Source organism: Alternaria ethzedia (genome assembly GCF_023757985.1).
Source record: "Alternaria ethzedia strain BMP 0044 chromosome Unknown scaffold_19, whole genome shotgun sequence".
Taxonomy (NCBI): Eukaryota; Fungi; Ascomycota; class Dothideomycetes; order Pleosporales; family Pleosporaceae; genus Alternaria; species Alternaria ethzedia.
Window position 1 is genome coordinate 109,428 of NW_026056212.1, and position 18,680 is coordinate 128,107.

General features: G+C 52.5%; 6 protein-coding genes across 6 annotated transcripts; 4 read left to right on the top strand and 2 right to left on the bottom strand.

Moving 5' to 3' along the window:
• Positions 1–866: 866 nt before the first annotated feature.
• Positions 867–2,642, bottom strand: J4E87_007140 (uncharacterized protein; the record flags this gene model as incomplete). The annotated part of the gene is made up of 4 exons (XM_049378737.1): positions 867–1,677; positions 1,726–1,912; positions 1,961–2,318; positions 2,367–2,642. 4 exons carry the CDS (start codon positions 2,640–2,642, stop codon positions 867–869), a joined length of 1,632 nt encoding a protein of 543 aa, XP_049231399.1.
• Positions 2,643–6,571: 3,929 nt separating this feature from the next.
• On the top strand, positions 6,572–7,680 carry J4E87_007141 (uncharacterized protein; the record flags this gene model as incomplete). The annotated part of the gene is made up of 5 exons (XM_049378738.1): positions 6,572–6,801; positions 6,858–6,928; positions 6,995–7,222; positions 7,270–7,558; positions 7,659–7,680. The coding sequence occupies 5 exons, from the start codon at positions 6,572–6,574 to the stop codon at positions 7,678–7,680; spliced, it is 840 nt and encodes a 279-aa protein (XP_049231400.1).
• Positions 7,681–9,871: 2,191 nt separating this feature from the next.
• J4E87_007142 (uncharacterized protein) lies at positions 9,872–11,320 on the top strand (the record flags this gene model as incomplete). Its single annotated transcript, XM_049378739.1, has 1 exon — positions 9,872–11,320. The coding sequence occupies one exon, from the start codon at positions 9,872–9,874 to the stop codon at positions 11,318–11,320; it is 1,449 nt and encodes a 482-aa protein (XP_049231401.1).
• Positions 11,321–13,164: 1,844 nt separating this feature from the next.
• On the bottom strand, positions 13,165–14,727 carry J4E87_007143 (uncharacterized protein; the record flags this gene model as incomplete). Its single annotated transcript, XM_049378740.1, has 3 exons — positions 13,165–14,413; positions 14,474–14,510; positions 14,562–14,727. 3 exons carry the CDS (start codon positions 14,725–14,727, stop codon positions 13,165–13,167), a joined length of 1,452 nt encoding a protein of 483 aa, XP_049231402.1.
• A 548-nt stretch (positions 14,728–15,275) lies between these two features.
• Positions 15,276–16,682, top strand: J4E87_007144 (uncharacterized protein; the record flags this gene model as incomplete). The annotated part of the gene is made up of 1 exon (XM_049378741.1): positions 15,276–16,682. The coding sequence occupies one exon, from the start codon at positions 15,276–15,278 to the stop codon at positions 16,680–16,682; it is 1,407 nt and encodes a 468-aa protein (XP_049231403.1).
• Positions 16,683–17,221: 539 nt separating this feature from the next.
• J4E87_007145 (uncharacterized protein) lies at positions 17,222–18,212 on the top strand (the record flags this gene model as incomplete). Its single annotated transcript, XM_049378742.1, has 2 exons — positions 17,222–17,399; positions 17,464–18,212. 2 exons carry the CDS (start codon positions 17,222–17,224, stop codon positions 18,210–18,212), a joined length of 927 nt encoding a protein of 308 aa, XP_049231404.1.
• Positions 18,213–18,680: the final 468 nt, after the last annotated feature.

The window sequence follows — 18,680 nt, forward strand, 5'->3', positions numbered from 1 at the left end:
GGCGGCGTGGATCCTGGAAGAATTTTCTACACAACTTCCGATAGCGTCAGTCATGGCTGGCAGGTCGCGAACTCGTTCATCTCTGGTGGTGCCGCTGCCGGTGTGTTCTCAGTACGTTTTCGCGATACGTCTCACGGTATCGCAGTCGGCGGAGATTATGAGAAACCCACAGCCAGCAACAATACGGCGTCTTGGTCGAACGATGGCGGCGTGAGCTGGCGAAAGGCTGACTCGTTTCCACGCGGATATAGATCGGGTGTCAGTTGGGTGCCAGGGAGGAGACAAACAGCCGTTGCAGTTGGAACTAGTGGGTCAGATATCACTATCGACGGAGGGAGTAATTGGGTTCCTATCGGTAATGGAACGTTCGATGCTGTCGAGTGCGTTGAGAGAGACGTTTGCTGGGCCAGTGGGTCTGGCGGACGGGTTGCAAAGCTGGATCTACGGGGGCTGTGAGCAACGATACCAATTTGAGGCATGTTTATCAGTTCAGCCACATCTGTGGGTATTAAAACAAACGTGTGCAATATTGTAAGACAGTGCAGGCTTATGAGTATTTATTTAGACTACTTTGCGGGGAGATTCAGGTCCACTTCTATCCCTGGGTGGGGTGAGATCTCGAGAAGGTACACCTAAAGCCGTCCATGTCAATGGCTTCATGTAACTTTGGAGACGTAATGGTTGCCTCCAATCCAACCTTCGCTGGCGTTGCACGGCAACATCCTTATCAAAGCCACCCTGCACTTGCGTATATACAGCCGTAACGAAAAGTCGCGTTACTTAGTGCTAGCCAAGGGGCGTACGCAAATTCTGGGCAATGTATGCTCCGTCGCGTGACTACGATGCAGTGGTGTTGTGTCGCTCACTTATTGTCGTAGTCTGCAAGGTGGAATCACTCTTAATTCGATGCCCTCGTCTTTAACTGTCGTGGGAACGCTCAGGTAGGATTCGCGTGATCGAAACGGTGAAGCTGTCAAGGGTGGTGTAGGCGTGGCGTCTCTGTTTCCCTTTTCCACATCTGCGGAACCGTGCGGCGATGGAGCAATGTCGTCATTGTCGTTGTTGCGGAACACCACGTAGAAAATGATGGTTGTGAGGGCCATGGCTCCTGCCAGACTACCGTAGAATCGAGTAAGGTATGGATCGCGCGCCCCTTCCGCGATGACTAGCGCGATAGCAGAGCCTATGCCCGTGATGAGCATGTTGATGGCCTGTACGAGCACTTTCATCTCCTTGGGTGCATGCTTCTCTGCGTATTCCATGGCTGTCGTCATAGCGAAAACCTCGCCCGTCGCGATGAGGAAATAAAGCGGCGCTTGTACCCAGACATTAGGCCGGTCTTGGGCGACAGATTGGCGGTCTCCGCAGTCTGTTGGGTGGTCGAAGCAGGGCGGGGATGCGTAAATGTAATGCTGCACTAGAGTTGCGTGCAGCATCGAGAGTACGACGAAGCAAAAGCCAATGGCAATGCGAGTGACTGGCTTCAGGTATATGCGCCGCTTGGCTAGCACGGGGTTTAGGACGTACTCCACGAACGGACTGACTATAATGCATGCCACTTGGTTCATGCCGGGCAGGACATCGTTGGGTGTACTACCAGTATCCATATCGCTCGCTTGAGAGATCAAGTTGTTCTGCATTTGGTCGAAGCAGATGTAGAAGACGATGAATGCCAGGCTAATCTACATGTTAGTATGCTTGAGAAACAAGAGTGGTAGCACTTACAGCACGCGACAAGCGCCCAACGCACGTGTCAGTTCATCGACGAACTGGCTACTCCATGGAACTTCCTTGGATTTCTCCAAACGCTGATATGATGGGTCTGCACGATCCATCCGGCACCCGTTGCGGACGGCGCAGCTGAGAACTTTCGCAGCAGGTACAATGACATCTGCCTCCTGAGGTGGGTTGACTGTAATGTTTTAGCATAAGGCGTACCAAATGAGTGAATCATGCGTACCGAAACACTTCCTTCCGAAGACCAGCATCCCAAGGGCGATGATGATACAGCCAAGACCCAGCGCATACGAAGGAGCGAAATCATGGTGCCTCTCAATGTAGACACAAGGAAATGCCGACAAAGCTCCTACGTTACCAATCCAGAAGTATAGATTGTAAATGAACTTAAGAGTGATTTCGCTGTCAACGACGACCCGTTCGCCTTTCGACGATGCTGGTAAGTACTTCGAAAGACATGTTCGCGCTACGCGTCTCCTCAGCCATTGAAGCAAACGGTTCTGCGTTCCGCAAAGCGTCATTTCTCGTGGAGCTCTATCTGTGTACTGGTTGGCGATGAAAGACCTCATGATGGCCTGGGTCTAAGAAATTCAGTACGCGTAAGAATGGTTGTTGACTGCTTTACTCACACCACCCCCACCAAGGGCTATCAGGACCATTGCAATGATCAGACCAGGCAGACCCGCGCCTCGACCGAGCATGGAGGGTAGCGAGCTGACGACCAGTGCAAGACATCCCAGGGCATATACCGTCAAGCTGATCAGCAAAGTCTTGTATTGGCCCAGATGATTATCAGCCAACGGTGCTATGAAGACCGGACTTGTGAAGTAGACTATGAAGAATCCACAGTAAATACGTGTTGCCGTCGTCTGGCCAAGATTAAGCGCACCAGGGGTGTGCTCCATATCGTGATGCCGGGGATGTTCCATGTAGTTTTCTACAACAAGCTAGTCAGAACAGTTGATGGAGACGAGGTATTGGCAACGACATACGCCAAGGGGCTGTGACTGTCCGCAATAGAGTCAGTGCTAGTTCAGGCATGATGTTGCGGTGTGATCAAAACACTCACGTCCCCAGAAAGTTGCCCTCTCCCAGAACCCGATGACAGCAACGATCCAAAGCTGCCATGGTATACTACCTCTGACACGCCGCAGTCGAGAAACATTATGCTCGGACTTTGTGTCATTCGTACTGGACGCCTGTGATACTGGGCTGTTTGGTGCACTGTCTTCAGCGTCAGTGCTGGTGGTTGTCATGGTGTTGATCGAGGACTTGCCCGTTCATGGTTGCGGTTCGCTCCACTACCAGAGCACTGCGTTCGCCCGCCGTTGGTTCGATAAGAGAATGGGAAGAGATGGTGAATTCGCCTGCGAATTGACCAAGCCGGGCTATAAGTGAAGAGCGCGTTACGTGCTAGTAAAGCGATCCTCGGAGAGCGAGGAAATGAAAGTTCGGTGGTAGCGACAAGCGCGAGAGCCCAATAACGAGTGAGTTGCTGTCGACCTGCAGTTACCTTACTCAATACCTACCAATGTTGCGGTGAAAACGTGCTCCATCTGTCGGTTCCTGCTGGTGCGGCTGCCCGTGCGGGAAGGAGGTATGCAGACGTAATCGCGTCTTGAATGCTCAGTAGTGTTTGATCAGCGTTTTTGTGTGCTACCCTTCTGGGTTTGTACACCAAAAATCCATTAGTGGGGTTGCCACACTTCAAAGAGAAATGAGTGTTCGATTCATGGGGCGCGGTTACTGTCATCCAACAGCACGCATTGATACAACATCCACAAGTGTTGGTTGAGCAGCTGTTCTACAAAGTGGTGACGCCTGCGTTGCACTCGTATCGTTACCGCGTGCCAAGTTTCAGTAAGAGCTCTTTTGGATGAGGTGACGTTACGAAGGACCGGATTGTGGATTCAGTGCCAGAGAACGATGACCCGGGTACCAGGTGCAGAGACAGGTACCCGAGTCGTGAAGCCATGGCTGCGTTCGCCGCGCGCGCGAGGCCAGGGCTCTTCTCCAAAACTCCGGAACAGAATCTGGAGTCCCCACATGCTACTTCAGAAATTGGAGATGTGTTCTGATCCCATCCACAGATGGGTGTAGCCATAGGTGCCGGTTTCCCGTTTTCTCACCTACACACGTTCACGTTTCCGGTGTTTCTATAGGTGCTTGCTCTTGGTGAGGAAGGAATCCACAGAGGCTCAAAGAGTAGCTTCTCTTTCGCATGCAAGCGTCCGGTCTCTCGTCATGAGCCGGGCAGGTGCAGATGGTCCAACACCGCACAGTGCCACCCGTCGGATTTATGAGCCTATGCCGTCTCGTGCTGTCATATTGTGCGATTTATCCTTCGACTTTAGGTTTTGATGGAGACACTGGAACTGAAAAAGTGATGTATACGATTGTACGATGGGGCGCCTTCGAAGGCTTGCGGGAAGATGCACGCCCAAGCTTCCGCGCCGGTGATTACGTCAGCTGGCTCTTGCGCGGGGCCAGGATACTTCCCAACCACCAACTGGGATCCCGTAGCTTTGGCCCTCGTCACGTTCCGAAAGGTACTTTTTCAGCATACGCGTACCTGCATGTCTTGTTTGCAGCTTTTCACCGCTTCGTCCGGCAGCGCTGGGGTGTCATTCTCCGCTCTTTCAACGAGACGTGAAAGTCGATCAGATTAAGCTCGAAGATGATACGACCTTCTTTATGGCTGAATCATGGCAATTGGGGCAAGTCGCACAATGGATACTTACGGCGCTACTCCGATGTAGTCTCCGTCTTTGGCTCTGCTGCAGCCTCACTTTGGAATGAGCGTGTGATTGCCACGTCGCTTACGGATTCCTCTTGCTCTATTGCAGAAAGGACTTTTTCCTTTTTTCCTGAGGCTTCGGTGGCGGTGAGTCGCTCAACCAGTAAGGTAATGACGCGGGCATCATTTGTCGGTGTCGCCAGATCGCAACCGACGTGTGACCAAGACCGACGGCTCAAAGGCGACCATCGTGGACTGGAATTTCGTTTTGGCGCCTCGACTCACGGGAAGCCTGACAACCAACAGTCAAACGCAGAACTGATTGGTGTGACTACCACTAAATAACGTCCCGGACAGCGACACGGCCTAGCCCCAACTCCCAACCGTGGGGTTGCAGATGATCGTCGTAAAATCGCGGGGCTGGACTGTGCCGCTGGGAGATGTAAGACGCGTCCTGCAGGTGGCACCAGGCACGAGTAGTGCGAAATCGGAATTTGCTCCGAAGTATTTACCGGCTCCCCCGTACTCGTTCATCCATTTTTCACATTACACGTCTCCTCAACATTGTTCTCCGCTGTCGTTTACCTCGCCTATAATGTACCACCTAGACGGCAATCCGGCTCCTTCCGACCAAACATTGTTCCAAGATCTACTCAAGATCACCACATCGAAATGGCAGTCAATGCTCAAGAGAGATGCGACACCGGCACGACAGGAGCCTGCTTCGCGACCTTCCGTGTCCAGAACCTCGACTCAACTCTCGGTGCCGATATCGAAAGAGTAGAGACTCTCCATTATGTCCACGGACGAAACAGGTCGCAAAGCCTCCGCAAATCTTTTGTTCACGCAGCGTCGCGTCACTCTCTATTCGGAACGCTACACTCGCAATTGGAGTAATCAGGAACCGAGCGACACCTTGTCTGTTACTGACACCTGCGATCGTCATACTGGGCGGGTCAAGAACTGAACAACACCGGCGACCCTGATGATGCATGTACCAACATGATGGCTCAATGGAGTAGTGATATCGAATCTGTCAGGTGTACAACACGGCAAGTCTGGATGAAGTGGCAGCGATCACGTACTATAACGGTTCAATCGTTCGTAAAGGTAAGTTCACCTACTACACTTGCGCAAGCTACTTTGCTAACCTCGTCAAAGGCAGTCTTCTGTTTCACGAAAAAACGTACGTTTGCTCCACAGCGTGCCTCATCGCTTCCCGGCGCGCAACCCGCTACTCGCAGCGCTCCATCATCACATCCACCTCGCAGACTTGCAACCCGCTGGCTGCGCATACACTCAGGTCTTTCGTGGGAGACGGAATAGAACCGACGGACAGCATTGAGGGATAAACTGTGGTGTCACGATACGCTGTGCAAGTGCTCCTCTTCTGCTCAGGCCCAACCATGTGTTCACTCCGAAGCGGTCGGTGACATGTCTGCTAGCAGAAACAGGGAAAAGCCATGGAGCTTTGTCGGTCAAGTACTGGGCAACCGCGCTCAGACAATAAAACAAGACGGACGCATCAATCCAGTGTCCTCTTGCATTGCTAGATGTCTCAGCGATAATGTACCAGTAGGCGCCAGTAGTTTGAAGAGGTTTGCCCTCGAAATGGTCACAATACAAAACTTCATCTGATTGTTATATCGTCAGACTTACAGAACCCGTCATGAGCGTTGCCAACTCCGACCAGCCATAGCATGTGTGTCCGCATCCCTGTCAGAACTTGCGCGAGCGACATATTGCATATGACTTGACATACTATGGGGCGTCTAATCTTAGTCCGATTAGACACGGAGCACCCAGGCCGACCAGCATATAAAGGTATCTTAGCCACCCATAATCTAATGTATAGTGTACGATTGCAAAGACTCGCCCAAAGATCGGTACGGCAATCTACGACCACAGCACATGGCTCGCATTATCGAGATTCGTATTATCAGTCATTTCGACCAGCTTAGGCCACGTGCTCCAATTTGTCTAGCTAATATAATCCATGATAAATCATGATGACCATCAGTATCTTGGATGGTACTTCACTGCACTCCCATCCACTCCAGCAAGTCTCATACCCCTACCATAATACACTTCTCCAATATGAGGAATCTTATTCTCGCCGCGCTGGCAAGTGTCGTCTCATCCCATACTATTTTCCAGAAAGTCTCTGTCAACGGTGTGGAACAGGGTCAACTGAAGGGCGTCCGCGCCCCCGATTCTGACTACCCTATCACAAATGTCAACGACGCGGCTTTCGCTTGCAACAAAGACATCAAGCATACAGATAGCACTGTGATAAGCATTCCGGCTGGAGCAAAGGTCGGCGCATGGTGGGAACTCCGATGTACGAACTGTATGGAAGACGAACACTGACTTCGCTGAACAGGTGGGGACACGTCATAGGTGGAAAGCAGGGTGCTAACGATCCCGATCATCCTATTGCTGCGAGCCACAAAGGTAGGTGGCGCTTCATGATAGCTCTCTCGGTCATGTAGAAGCAGATAGCTAATGTATCCACCGCAGGGCCGATACAATACTACCTTGCCAAGGTAGACAATGCCGCAACTACTGGCACCACAGGCCTTCAATGGTTCAAGGTTGCCCAAGACGGTCTGAGTAACGGAAAATGGGCTGTGGACACGATGATTGCCAACGGAGGTTGGCACTACTTCAACATGCCTACTTGTGTTGCTCCGGGCGACTATCTGCTGCGTGTCGAGCTCATCGCCCTCCACAGCGCTTCGGCGCAAGGTAATGAGCCCAGGCCATCGCACTATCAACCTGCTGATGTTCAACAGGCGGCGCCCAATTCTACATGGAATGCGCACAGATCCGCGTCTCGGGTAGTGGCACAAACAAGGGCTCCAACTTCGTCTCTTTCCCTGGTGCTTACAAAGCCAACGACCCCGGTATCCAACTCAGTATCTATGACACCACTGGGAAGCCCTACATGGGTGGCAAGGCCTATTCCATTCCAGGGCCTGCGCCGCTGACCTGTGCGGCTGGGCAAGATGGCGGCAGTGGCTCCACACCAGCGCCTCAACAGCCAGCTCCAGCACCAGAAGCGCCGGCTGCGGGAGCCGCACTGTACGCGCAGTGTGGAGGCACCACGTGGACTGGTCCAACGACCTGTGCGCAAGGAACGTGTAAAGTAAGCAGCGAGCATTACTCACAATGCGTGCCGTAGCATGTCCGCCGAGATGTTGTAGTGTATGTAGTCGTACTGCCACTGGACAATTAAGTCCTTCGAGATACTACTCATGTCTTGATCATTTCTACCCGTCAAATCTCGCGACTACGGCATCTTCGTACATGCCTTTCGAAATTATCCCTACGCGTGAACTTCTTTTCGGGGATTGAACACATAGGGTTGGGACAATAGAAGTTTTGCGTTGCGTACATGTCCTTGTGAACGCCGCGCTCATGTCTCTTGAGATCAGCTTTGAGTGCGAAAGCTGAATCGCAATGCCTGCATCGATACCGCCGTCGGTGCTTGCGGTTCAAGTGTACACTACGAGTGTGTTAGCTCCAGATCTTTTCAATATCTGCAAATGAAACGCCAGGCTGGGGACTTACTTCAACTGCCCCTGCGAATGGTATGTCGTCTGACATGTGTCACATCGGTAAAGGCTCGAAGACCCATCGGCGTTTTGCGCTTGATCGCTCAGTTGGTTGGACGCCGGACGATCTCTGGGAGCTGTTTCTGAAGGCTCGTAAGATTGCTCACTGTCAGGTGGAGAGCTTGTGTATTCTGTGGGGGAGTCAAGGAAGGGGTTGTCAGCTTGAGCATATGAGGAGGGCCCCGCTGGTGAGACTAAAAGTGGTGATGAAGTATTGCTCATGGCCATGACCTGCAGTCTCTCCGAGCTTTCGCTAGTGATGTCGTTTTGGAATGGACGTTTCTTTTGGAGCCATGGAAAAATGACTGGATTCGGGGTATGCTCTGCGTCCCATGGGCTGATGTATTGCTCGTCCACCGAAGAAGTGGCGGCTTGTCTAGCCCAGCCAAAATGTGCAGGCGCTACGGTGAGTAGTTGTGATGATCCTTCTATAGCTACATATCAATGGAAGCTCCAAGACAAAGCATGGAGTTGACCAACCACTCTGAGGGATGATGCGTTGCAGGTAGGATCGTTTGTCGATGCCCAGAACCTGATCGGCCGTGATGACTCTCGGCGGTTTCTTGGTTGCATACTTCTCCTGCCTCGCCCATATCGAATCCTTGGGCGGTGCTTTGGCATAAGGAGGTGGATCAATTCCGGGGCGCTTCCGTTCGCGCTCTAGATCCCTAAGTTTCCTGAACGGATCGAGTTTCCGCCTTCTGATTCGATCCGCAAGCCATACCCATACTATAGGCGCTGCGAGTACAAATGTGACGGCCAGACATATACCAATAAACATCGAGGCAGCAGCTCTTTCTTCTGCTGGACTCTTGGACGGTGGTGACTCGTTGTCTGTTGATCGTGGCTCCAGTTTCCAGTCCAGTCGTGCATCCAACGTGAATGTTGCCTCGAGAGGCGTCGGGTAGGGAGCCATGGTGGCCGGTAATGGCAGGACAGCGATGCACTCGCCGTGTGAAGCATTGATCTCATCGCTCTCTCTATATCAAAGTCACGGCCTGCCTGTGGCTGAAGCGATGGCGATCCGAGGCTGAAGCCGGGAGGCATACATTTTCTGTAGGACTGCCGTGATTGGGGAACTCATCATACCGGTTAGAGGGCATTTCCAGATACGAGGACCTTCCAGAGCCCGTCGATGTGGTGTTATGCCGCTCAAGGTATGGTGCTTGCCCCATTAGTCCTTTTGGCCCCCGGTTAATGTTGGACCCATGCCGTTGGTGCACGCTTGCGCATGTCGTGAACCCATCTTTGGGGTTGAATTGATCCTTCAGCCCTATAGTAGGAGGACAAAAGCTAGCCAAGAAGCCCTCCGTTGGACTGTCAGGTGGGTCTCGCGACTCTGTCGTCATGTGTTGAATTGTGTTTGTCGTGTTGGTCGTGTTTTTCAATGCACGAACGTACCTAGGTAGGAAAACCGGGAATGATTCCGTCGGAAAGCTACCTAGGTAGGAGCACCTGCCTGATCTTGGCGGCGTTCGATGCCACAACAAATGCATCAACACAACACCATCAGTATAGCTAGCCACGGGTATACGAGAGTACGTAGTAGGCGGAGTTCGCCAGCGATGAACGTCCGACTCTTCATGATGTAGCAAGAGCTCTCGCCGCGCTGTCCTCTGTTGAGTTGCGACACGAGTCAGTACTTGCATTGGTAATCCGTCCATCCCCTTGCGGCGTCCCTTGCGAGTGTGAGGGATTTACAGATCTACATATTGTCTGTAGGATGCTGCGATACCCATGAGTTCTCTTGCTTCCTCAGAGCCGCTCCCGCCTGTACAGAATGGCCGACCTTTCAAACCTCAAGAAGCTGCGCCCATGCGGCAGACTAGAAACATACAGCACCGCGCGACACCATCTCGGGTTCTACAAGAACGTTGGCTTTACCGCAGAATATGTGGCATCAAAGAACTCTCAATCATCGCTCGAACTGCGAATCTATACTGCGCTCCGAAAAGTTATTGCCCAGCACCCGGTCCTGACGACCATCACGCTGAATGAAGATCAATCCTATCCCAACGTATACTTCGCGCAACTCCCTGAGATCGATCTACGTACCTGCATAGAGATATGCGAGAGAAAGACACCATTCCCAAACGATGGCGAGGCGGACGAAGAGCTCGATCGATACCTAGTGCAGCAGCATAGCCGCGATTTTAAGGACAACATAGGCTCGAAGCCTTTCTGGCGGCTGCTGGTCCTGACTTCAGCACAAGACACATCCAAGTTCACGGCGACGTGGATGTGGCATCATGCGCTAGCAGACGGAACGTCAGCCTTCTCGTTTCACAAATCATTCCTGGCTGGCCTCAACACTCCGGAAGGCATCGCAGATGCGATTGTCAAATCTTCGTCTGCGGATCTAGCGCCGCCATTAGAGGACTTACATCCAATGACTATAACGTGGCCTTACTTCATCAAGGCCATTCTTGGTGCCTTGTTACCCTCGGTATTCGCAAAGCGACCTCCGAAGCTATGGGCGGGCAACGCTATACAGCCGAACGCTACGCCGATTCCGCCACCACATTATCGCACGCTCGTCCTGTCGAAAGCGACTACGGACAAGCTGGCTCAAGTCAGCCGATCTGAAAAGACAAGCGTAACAGCAACATTACAATGCCTTCTCGCCGCGTCACTCTTCACCTGCCTTTCAGCAGAAGACTGTGAGAGGCTTCACATTGAAGGCCCGATATCGATAAAGAAATTCCTAAATGTGGAGGCACAGCAGATGACCATGACGATTGCCGAATATGCCTACCTTCACGAGCGCGTCGCATCTCGAGAACCCAGACTCAAAGATTCAGCAGGACTGAGTGTCTTACAGCAGTTCTCATGGGACACTGCACGCGCAGTGAAATCCACCATATCCACAGAAGTCGCCAAGTCTGGCGTCGATAACCCCGTTGCGCTGCTGAAATACATCTCTTCTATGCAGCAACATTTCTTCGACAAATTAGGTAAGCCTCGCAAGTCTGCAGCAGAATTGTCAAGTGCAGGAGTCTGGAAGCATACTCAGAGTGAAGGAGTATGGACTGTCGGTCGGATGGTGTTCAGCCAATCTCCCAATATTGTGGCCAATGCTTTGAAACTCAATGTTGTAACAGGTGGCGATGGAAACGCGACGTTGAACTTCTGCTGGGCTGAGGATGCCGTGGAAAAGCAGCTCATGCGTGACATCATCGAGGGAGTTAGAACCGGGATCGAAGATCTAGTAGAAAGGAGCCAGGAGTAGATAGCATAGTTGCATGTTGGAGGCGGCTGTATTGAGTTTTATCCGCTGGTCTGCGTAGTAATGATAGTTTCAACGCATGTGCACCAATGAAGCGCAAGGATAATCCATAATACGCCCTTCCGGGCGAACACAAAGAGGGTCTAGGAAAAGTCCACGGGCTGTCCTGGGTTGGAAGCCTTATAACAGCACTTCCCCTGTGAGCCGAATCACATACCGCTGCCGTGTTCAGCAGCGACGCCACAAAGTAAAGCGACTAAGAGTCATCATACGATTCGGCAAAAAATAGTACTTCCAGGAAGAAAACAGGTATACACGCATCAACTCCAACGCCGAATAACCCCCTAGTACATACAATCGAAGCACATGAGCCTCATGCAGCATGCTGAGGCTGCTGAATCCAACCCTGAAACGCGGAACCATGCCAACACATCTGTCACTATTATCGCTTCATGTCCGTCGTTCCCTGCTTGCTTCCTCTTCGATATTCCCAGACTTCCTGCCCTTGTTCGTTCGCAATCGCGCCTGCGCCTGAGCCATAGTATGTAGCATATGCTGCGTTCATGCCCTCATGGTGCTCTTTCGCGTGGCGCTTGATGGAGTTCCAGAGGCCCCGAGCTTTGCTCGGTTCCTTCAGTGTAGATGCCGATGACGAAACAACAGACGTCGATGATGAAGATGCCTGGACTGGTGTCTTGATGTATTCGAAAGAAGTGCGAGGAGTCGTCGCGGAAGAGCCTGACATCTTCGATATACGAGAACTTGGGCGTGTTTCTTTCGATTCAGATGGCTCTAGAGGCGGTGTAGTGGTGTATGTATGAGCCTTGCTCGATACGCCGATGTTGATGCCGATTTGAAGCTTGCGTGTCGAGTATGATGGCAAACGTACTCGTTTGATTATTGTGGATCAGGGTGCTTTCTCCTTTCTGTGGGACCGGTACCAAATCTGTCGGTTTGTTTGAGCCCACGCTGTAAGAAGAAGAATGTGCTGGTAATGTCTAGATCACTTCAGCTGCGTACAACACCACCTTTATACTCACCCCACAGCTCAGGCCACTGTACCGATTCAGACATCCGAGAATCGCACACCCTATGACTCCATGGACCAACATGACTTTGCCGTCGCGGTGCTGACTGTTTCGGTAATTGACCTGAAAGGCGTGAGAGGCTTGTTTCAGCGGCTTTGCTTGTCGAGAACATGACCATACGCCTGCGAGGCGCAATGTGGAGACAGTTTGACGCCAGCATTGCGCCAGATGGGTCCAATGGGAGACTTGCGCTGGAGCCACTTTCTCCCGGAATACGCTAATGCATGTGGACTTCCCGACGGGTAGCAAAGAATGCGCGGTGCGAGTGTTGTACTCCTGAGGCACGGGTGTAAAAGGCTAGTCGTACGAGAGCCAGGTCACATCGACACATGCCAACGACGCCGCAGGGTCGCGCCGTACGTTTCTGAAGCTCTTGTTGGTAATCTGTCTTGCATGGTGTACAGGTTGGCTTGCGTAAAGAGCGGAACAGGGTCATTGGGGTGTAGGGCGTGCGTCTTGTGCACAGGCGCGATCCAATAGCTGGAAAGTGGGGCTGGCGCGTCCTAGTGACGAACGCGCGCGCCCTGTACATGTCAATCGTCGGTGGCCGAAGCCGCTGTATGAATGCGATGCACGTTGAGCCTTGCGATCTCAGCAACTCGACCGTGCTTGGGGTAGAGAGTGTGGCCCACGTCAATTGCGCAACGTTGACAACAGCCTTATCGCGGCACAAAAACACATCAAGCGGCACAGAAGCATACGTGGGAACGTCAGCGATGAAAATTATCATTTTGGACTATCGAACACCTGATTTTGTGTCTAGGGCTTAACAACTGTCTGCCACGGAAGTGTGTTGTCGAAGAAAAAGGTTGCTTTTGGCTGTGCCGCAAGGCCTTCGCCCGTCATGTTGCACAGCTTGGTCACGTCACCGGCCTCTGCACGCTTCGCCTTGATGATATCTTGGTACTGAGACAGGGGGCAAGATGAGCCAGGACCACTGGTGCAATCCACAACAGGGTAGACAACCTCGTTAATGCGGATGCGCATGAAAGTTTCTTCAGGGGCGGTGCCGTTGTAGTCGGCTGCATAGCCAGAGCCATATGTGCTGTTGTGGGCAGCAGCAGGACAAGAGAGGCGTTCGAATGCAACAGTTCCGCGCATCTTCACGACCTGAGAGGAGCGGAAGAGTCGGTCCGACAACGACATGTTGCCAGGAAGCTGCTGTCGGTTGTCGAAAACACCGATCGCAGCGGCCAGCTGGTTGATTTGGCCATCATTTGCGAAATTGGCCATGATCTTTGGAGGGACAAAAGTGCCATTGCCCGTCTTGTAGGTTGCGTCTGGACCATCGACAAAGCGTTGCACAGTCATGTCAACGATAGGCAACATCTGATACTTCTCGATATCGGATCCCAGACCGGTGCCGTACCAATAACGCAAATCCTGCGCATATTCGTACTGCAAGATCTCTTCCTGCGTGAAGATATCGCAAAAGGGGCTTCGACGGCCGGTGATTTGCGTCTCGAATCCACACAAGTAGGGTATCTGGTCGACTTGACTCGTTGTGAGGTTCAGGCCTTGGATCTTCCCGTTGAGCCTAGCGGCAATCGGGGGAAGGTACATAGAGTCCCACGTCTCCTTGGCAGGACCTCCACCCGCGTCGTTGTAGGCATTGCACAGGTCGCTGGGAGCAAGAGTGTTGCCCCAACTGGCAGGGTCGCTCGCGTTGAGAGCATAGATTGTAGTGAGGTCTGTAGCGTTGGGCCCCACGAAACCTTGAGCGAACAGGCGTGCGCTGTCCCGAACGCGTGGACCAGACGTATAGTAGTTTGCCCACATAGTAAAAGCGGTGTTGTACTTGTACAGGTCGGGGTAACGAAGGCGCCACGTTGTACCCATCTCGTGTAGTTCTTTCCAGCCGGTCGGGCTCAGATTAGCGATTTGAGCGTCCGGGTCTGAGAGGACCGGCTTCCAGGATTTGAGGAACGCGAGCTTCTCGTCGGTGATGGTGATGTCTCCGGCGGCTTGGATGTAATTGGCGAATTCAACCCACCCATTGTAGGCGCCACTATAAAAGTAAAAAGACAAAGTCAGCCTATGCCTCATGTACAGCGCGTGCAGTAGTTACCGGTCTGGGAACCGCGAACCGTGACGGGAGAAGAAAGCTATGTGTTCTTAGTCTGGCATTCTTCAATCGCGGTATCAAGCTGCCCTACCTGCCAGATCGACCTTGCATCCTGTAGGTATATCGGACGAAATGCCCGCCACCTCTTCGCCGGGGAACCATTGTCCGTTGCCGCCGATATGCTGGAAGACATTGAAGTTGTCTTGGGCTGCAACAGCAGCACTGCTAGCGGCGAGAGAAAGAGCAAGAAGCTTCATGATTACCGTTAAGAAATGAGAGGAGCTCCGAAGTGCAGATAGGAATAGAGCGCACGCCTATCATCTTTATACCCGACATGTTGATTGATCGTGGTGTTGTCAAGTTCAGCACCTGCTTTAGCCTCGGAGATGAGTTCTGGCGATGCTTCCTAAGGCGGTAAGGATGCTCAGGAACCAGCTGCACGTGGGAGCATCGACGGCGTGGGTGGTCTCTTCGCATGGAGGCGCGGTCTGCCACAGCGGCCAAGGAACTCCATTGTAGGATGCAATCCTTCGCGCATGCGAAATACGATGGTTTCGACCCGAGCTTCGCGTGAATTGCGGTTGACGTAGGTTGATAGCAGTGGATGACCATGCATCTGTCGCCCTTCGGAGGTGCATGCTCCGATTAGTCACGCCTTATCGATACCGCACCCGCGATCGCGGCATCTGACTGACTCAATCTTCAGCTATCTTTGCCAATAACACACCCGCAACGATGCACGTCTCCATGTCCCCTCGGTGACTATCCGAATCAAGCTCCTCTCAGCACTTCTATCCATCAGATCATGGCTGAATCCAAGCCGCGTCAACGCAAATTCGCGCCAAGGTCACGGACGGGCTGCCTTACATGCCGAACCCGGCGGAAGAGGTGCGATAGCGCCCAGCCTCAGTGTGCGAACTGCAAGCGCCTCAACCTGTTATGCGAATGGCAAACTCCACGAAGTATCGTTTCGGAATCGTCTTCGTCCCAGTCAAGCTCAAAGAGCCCGGAGCGCCAGGTCGCAGTCCCACTGCGCTCGTCTCTTGATCCATGGGATGCACTACCGGGCGACGAAGGAGCGGAGCGGATGCATTTGTTGCAGTATTACATCGAGGCGTTTGTACCCAGTGTCCAAGTAGCACCTATTGCAACGAGTTTCTACACCAGCCTCTACATGCCTTGGTCTTTCCAGATCGAAGGTATGCTTGACGCTATCCTGGCTATATCTTCTGCTCAGTTGGCGAGGCGAAGCCAGGACGCAGAACGCGCCAAACATCTTCGCGCCGTATCCTCCCGCCACGAGAGGAAGTGCTATCAGTTCATCAAGGAGCGCTTGAACCCGTCGGGTGGGTTACCAGAAGATACCTACCAGGTCACTGCGGTAATTCTCATCCTGGTAGGACTAGAAGCACTCAACGGTGTCAAGACTACGAGATGGATATCGCAACTGAAGAGTGTGCAACGGATACTTAGTGCGCTCACTCCGGAACAGAGCATCATGGACTGTGTTGAAGTTGATTCTCTGCATCGACACTTCACTTACCACTTCGCCTCTGCTTCGCTCATGGCGCGGGTGTCAAACGCCGGAAAGGCCTGTTCGGCAGAGCAGGGCTTGATACCAATCAGCGCCGCCCTAATGCCAGGCACAATCGACCCGCTCATGGGCATTTCATACCAGCTATGCGACCTGATTTCACGGATACAGTATGTCACCTCTTCGAGTCCCGCGTTTCCCCTCGCTACCGAAGCGTCTTTCAACGTGATCGAGAAGGGTATACAGAATTGGGCTTACGACAACCCGTTTGCACTTGGCGTCGATACTCCTATAGCTCTCGACCTCATCGCCTTGGCAGAAGCCTACCGTTTAGCAGCTCTCATTCAGCTCTACCGCACCTCGCCTAGCCATTCAGCCAATATTGCGGGCTGTGCATCACGCGCGATGGAGTTTATCGCTCGTATACCACCGGGAAGCGCCGCGGAGTCAAGTTTGCTCTACCCAATATTTCTCGCTGGAGCCGAGCTAGACGATGAAGCGGCCATCGAGAAGTGCTTCCAGAGGCTAGAGGATATCCAGAATAGGAATCGGTACGAGAACGTTGAATGTGTCCAAAAGGTGTTGAAAGAAGTGTGGCGACCGAAGCTTGAAGGTGGGCAAAGAAGGGACTGGGAAGAGGTGGTAAGAGAGTGGAACTGGTCATTTACTTTGGGTTGATGCGATCCCGATGCAACTCTCCTCAGAAGCACCTTTTGCCCCGATCAAATGCTACGCTCTGGCGGGGTGCCATGCGTACGTACCAGCTTGGAACGTCGGACATATCCGCTGTAAACGAGCACTCATCGGCCCACTCATGATCGATGCCTCACTCAACGGCAATCTAATAATTGCCCGGGCCGGGTGTGTTTGGTGATGGAGTAGCTCCTTCCCCGCATGACATACTGTATCTTGGCAAACCCCGCCTCCTCCTGCAGCCCCCATCGAGATGTTGAACTTTGCCCCGATTTGCTCGCATGCGTCTCTTTGGGCAACCATGGGATTCTCAGTTGTGCCCAGCGTCACTGATTGCTTGGCCACTTTCCCAGCTTTGTAGCCTCTCGCTATCCACCCTTGCATTCTACTGCGTAGCGTCTGCGCGACGTCGATTCTTCACTTATCTACCAGGCGATTGCGTTCGACTAAGCATCATTGTTTTACGCCTACAACCTTCTACTTGCCACTCTTTGATCAACATGGCGAACACCGCTACTCCAACCATGGCCACTCCCATCGACTTTAACAGTGTGCTAGATACATCCAACCTGAAAGATCGTTCGGTGCTTCTCACTGGCGCAGCATCTGGCATTGGTCTAGCCTGCGCGATGAAGATGGCCGAAGCAGGCGCAATAGTCACCATGGCTGATCTACACGATACGGCTGGGGGCGTCATTCAGGGTAAGTTCTGACCATGCAAATTGCATGTGATAAACATACTAACTTGGTACTCCCACCTCTGCAGATCTAACCACTCGAGGCCTCAGGGTGCAGTTCGTACAATGCGACATGACATCCTACGAAGACCAAGCCTCCATGTTTCAGTCTGCAATACACTATGGAGGGCAGATTGATGTGGTGATCCCAAATGCAGGCATCCTTGCCGAGAAGAATCTCTTCGACATGGTGCCAGCCACGTTGCCAAACCCAGGAGACACACCACCACCTCCTCCAAGCTTTGCTTGCGTGTCCGTCAACCTTCAGGCAGTATACAATACCTGCTATCTGGCACTACATCACTTCCGCCTCCCGCGCACAGCAGCAACAACTTTCAAGCCCAGCATCGTTCTCATCGCCTCGCTTGCAGCCTACATTGGATACCCATATAGCACCACATACAGCATGTCCAAGTTCGGTGTTCGAGGACTTCTGTACAGCCTACGCGAGCGCGCCATGCACTCTTCGATCCGCATCAATCTTGTTGCACCCTGGTACGTGGATACCGGCATCGCCAAGCAACCCGACTTTGTAGAGGACAACGGCGCTGTTCTTAACATCATAGGATTTGTATCCATGGACAGAGTCGTGGATGCTGTGGTGAGGTTTGCTTCGGTTCAAGAGTTGTGTGGAAGAAGCGTAGGCATCTTCCCCAAGGGCAGCGAAGATCTTCTCGACGATCTGGAAGGTGGATACGGCGGCGCGATAGTGAGTAAACATATGCGCGAGGTTCAAGCAGTCGTTGTGCAGGAGATGCAGAAACAGATGCAAACGTAGTTTATTGCCCAGTAGACCCGATATGAGAGATGTCTTCGCGATATCGGCTTTGTCAATCACGAGTGTCGACATCACATACTGGTCTAATGTTGAAATCAATCAGAGTCACGCTGATACTCATCCCACAATCTCTGATCGCATGGCCGTGTGGAGAATAGTACGATGTTACCACTGCCATGTGGGCCCGCGTTTGTACAAGCCATCGTACATGATGTACAATGCCTTGCCACCCAACGTAGACATTTTCGCCGCCAGTACTAGATGTGTTTGTGCTTAGCCTTGGTTCACGCACGTAGCCATATGCCTGAGAAGCTTAAGAGAAGCTAGCTTCGGGACGCCGGAAGGGGCGTTTGTGAACGGATGCAACATCGCATCCCTCAGGGCAGGCGAGGCCCACCAAGGGATCAACGCGGACCTGTCCATGAAATTTTGTCGGATCTGTCCGCCTCAACCGTCCGTAGTCTTTCG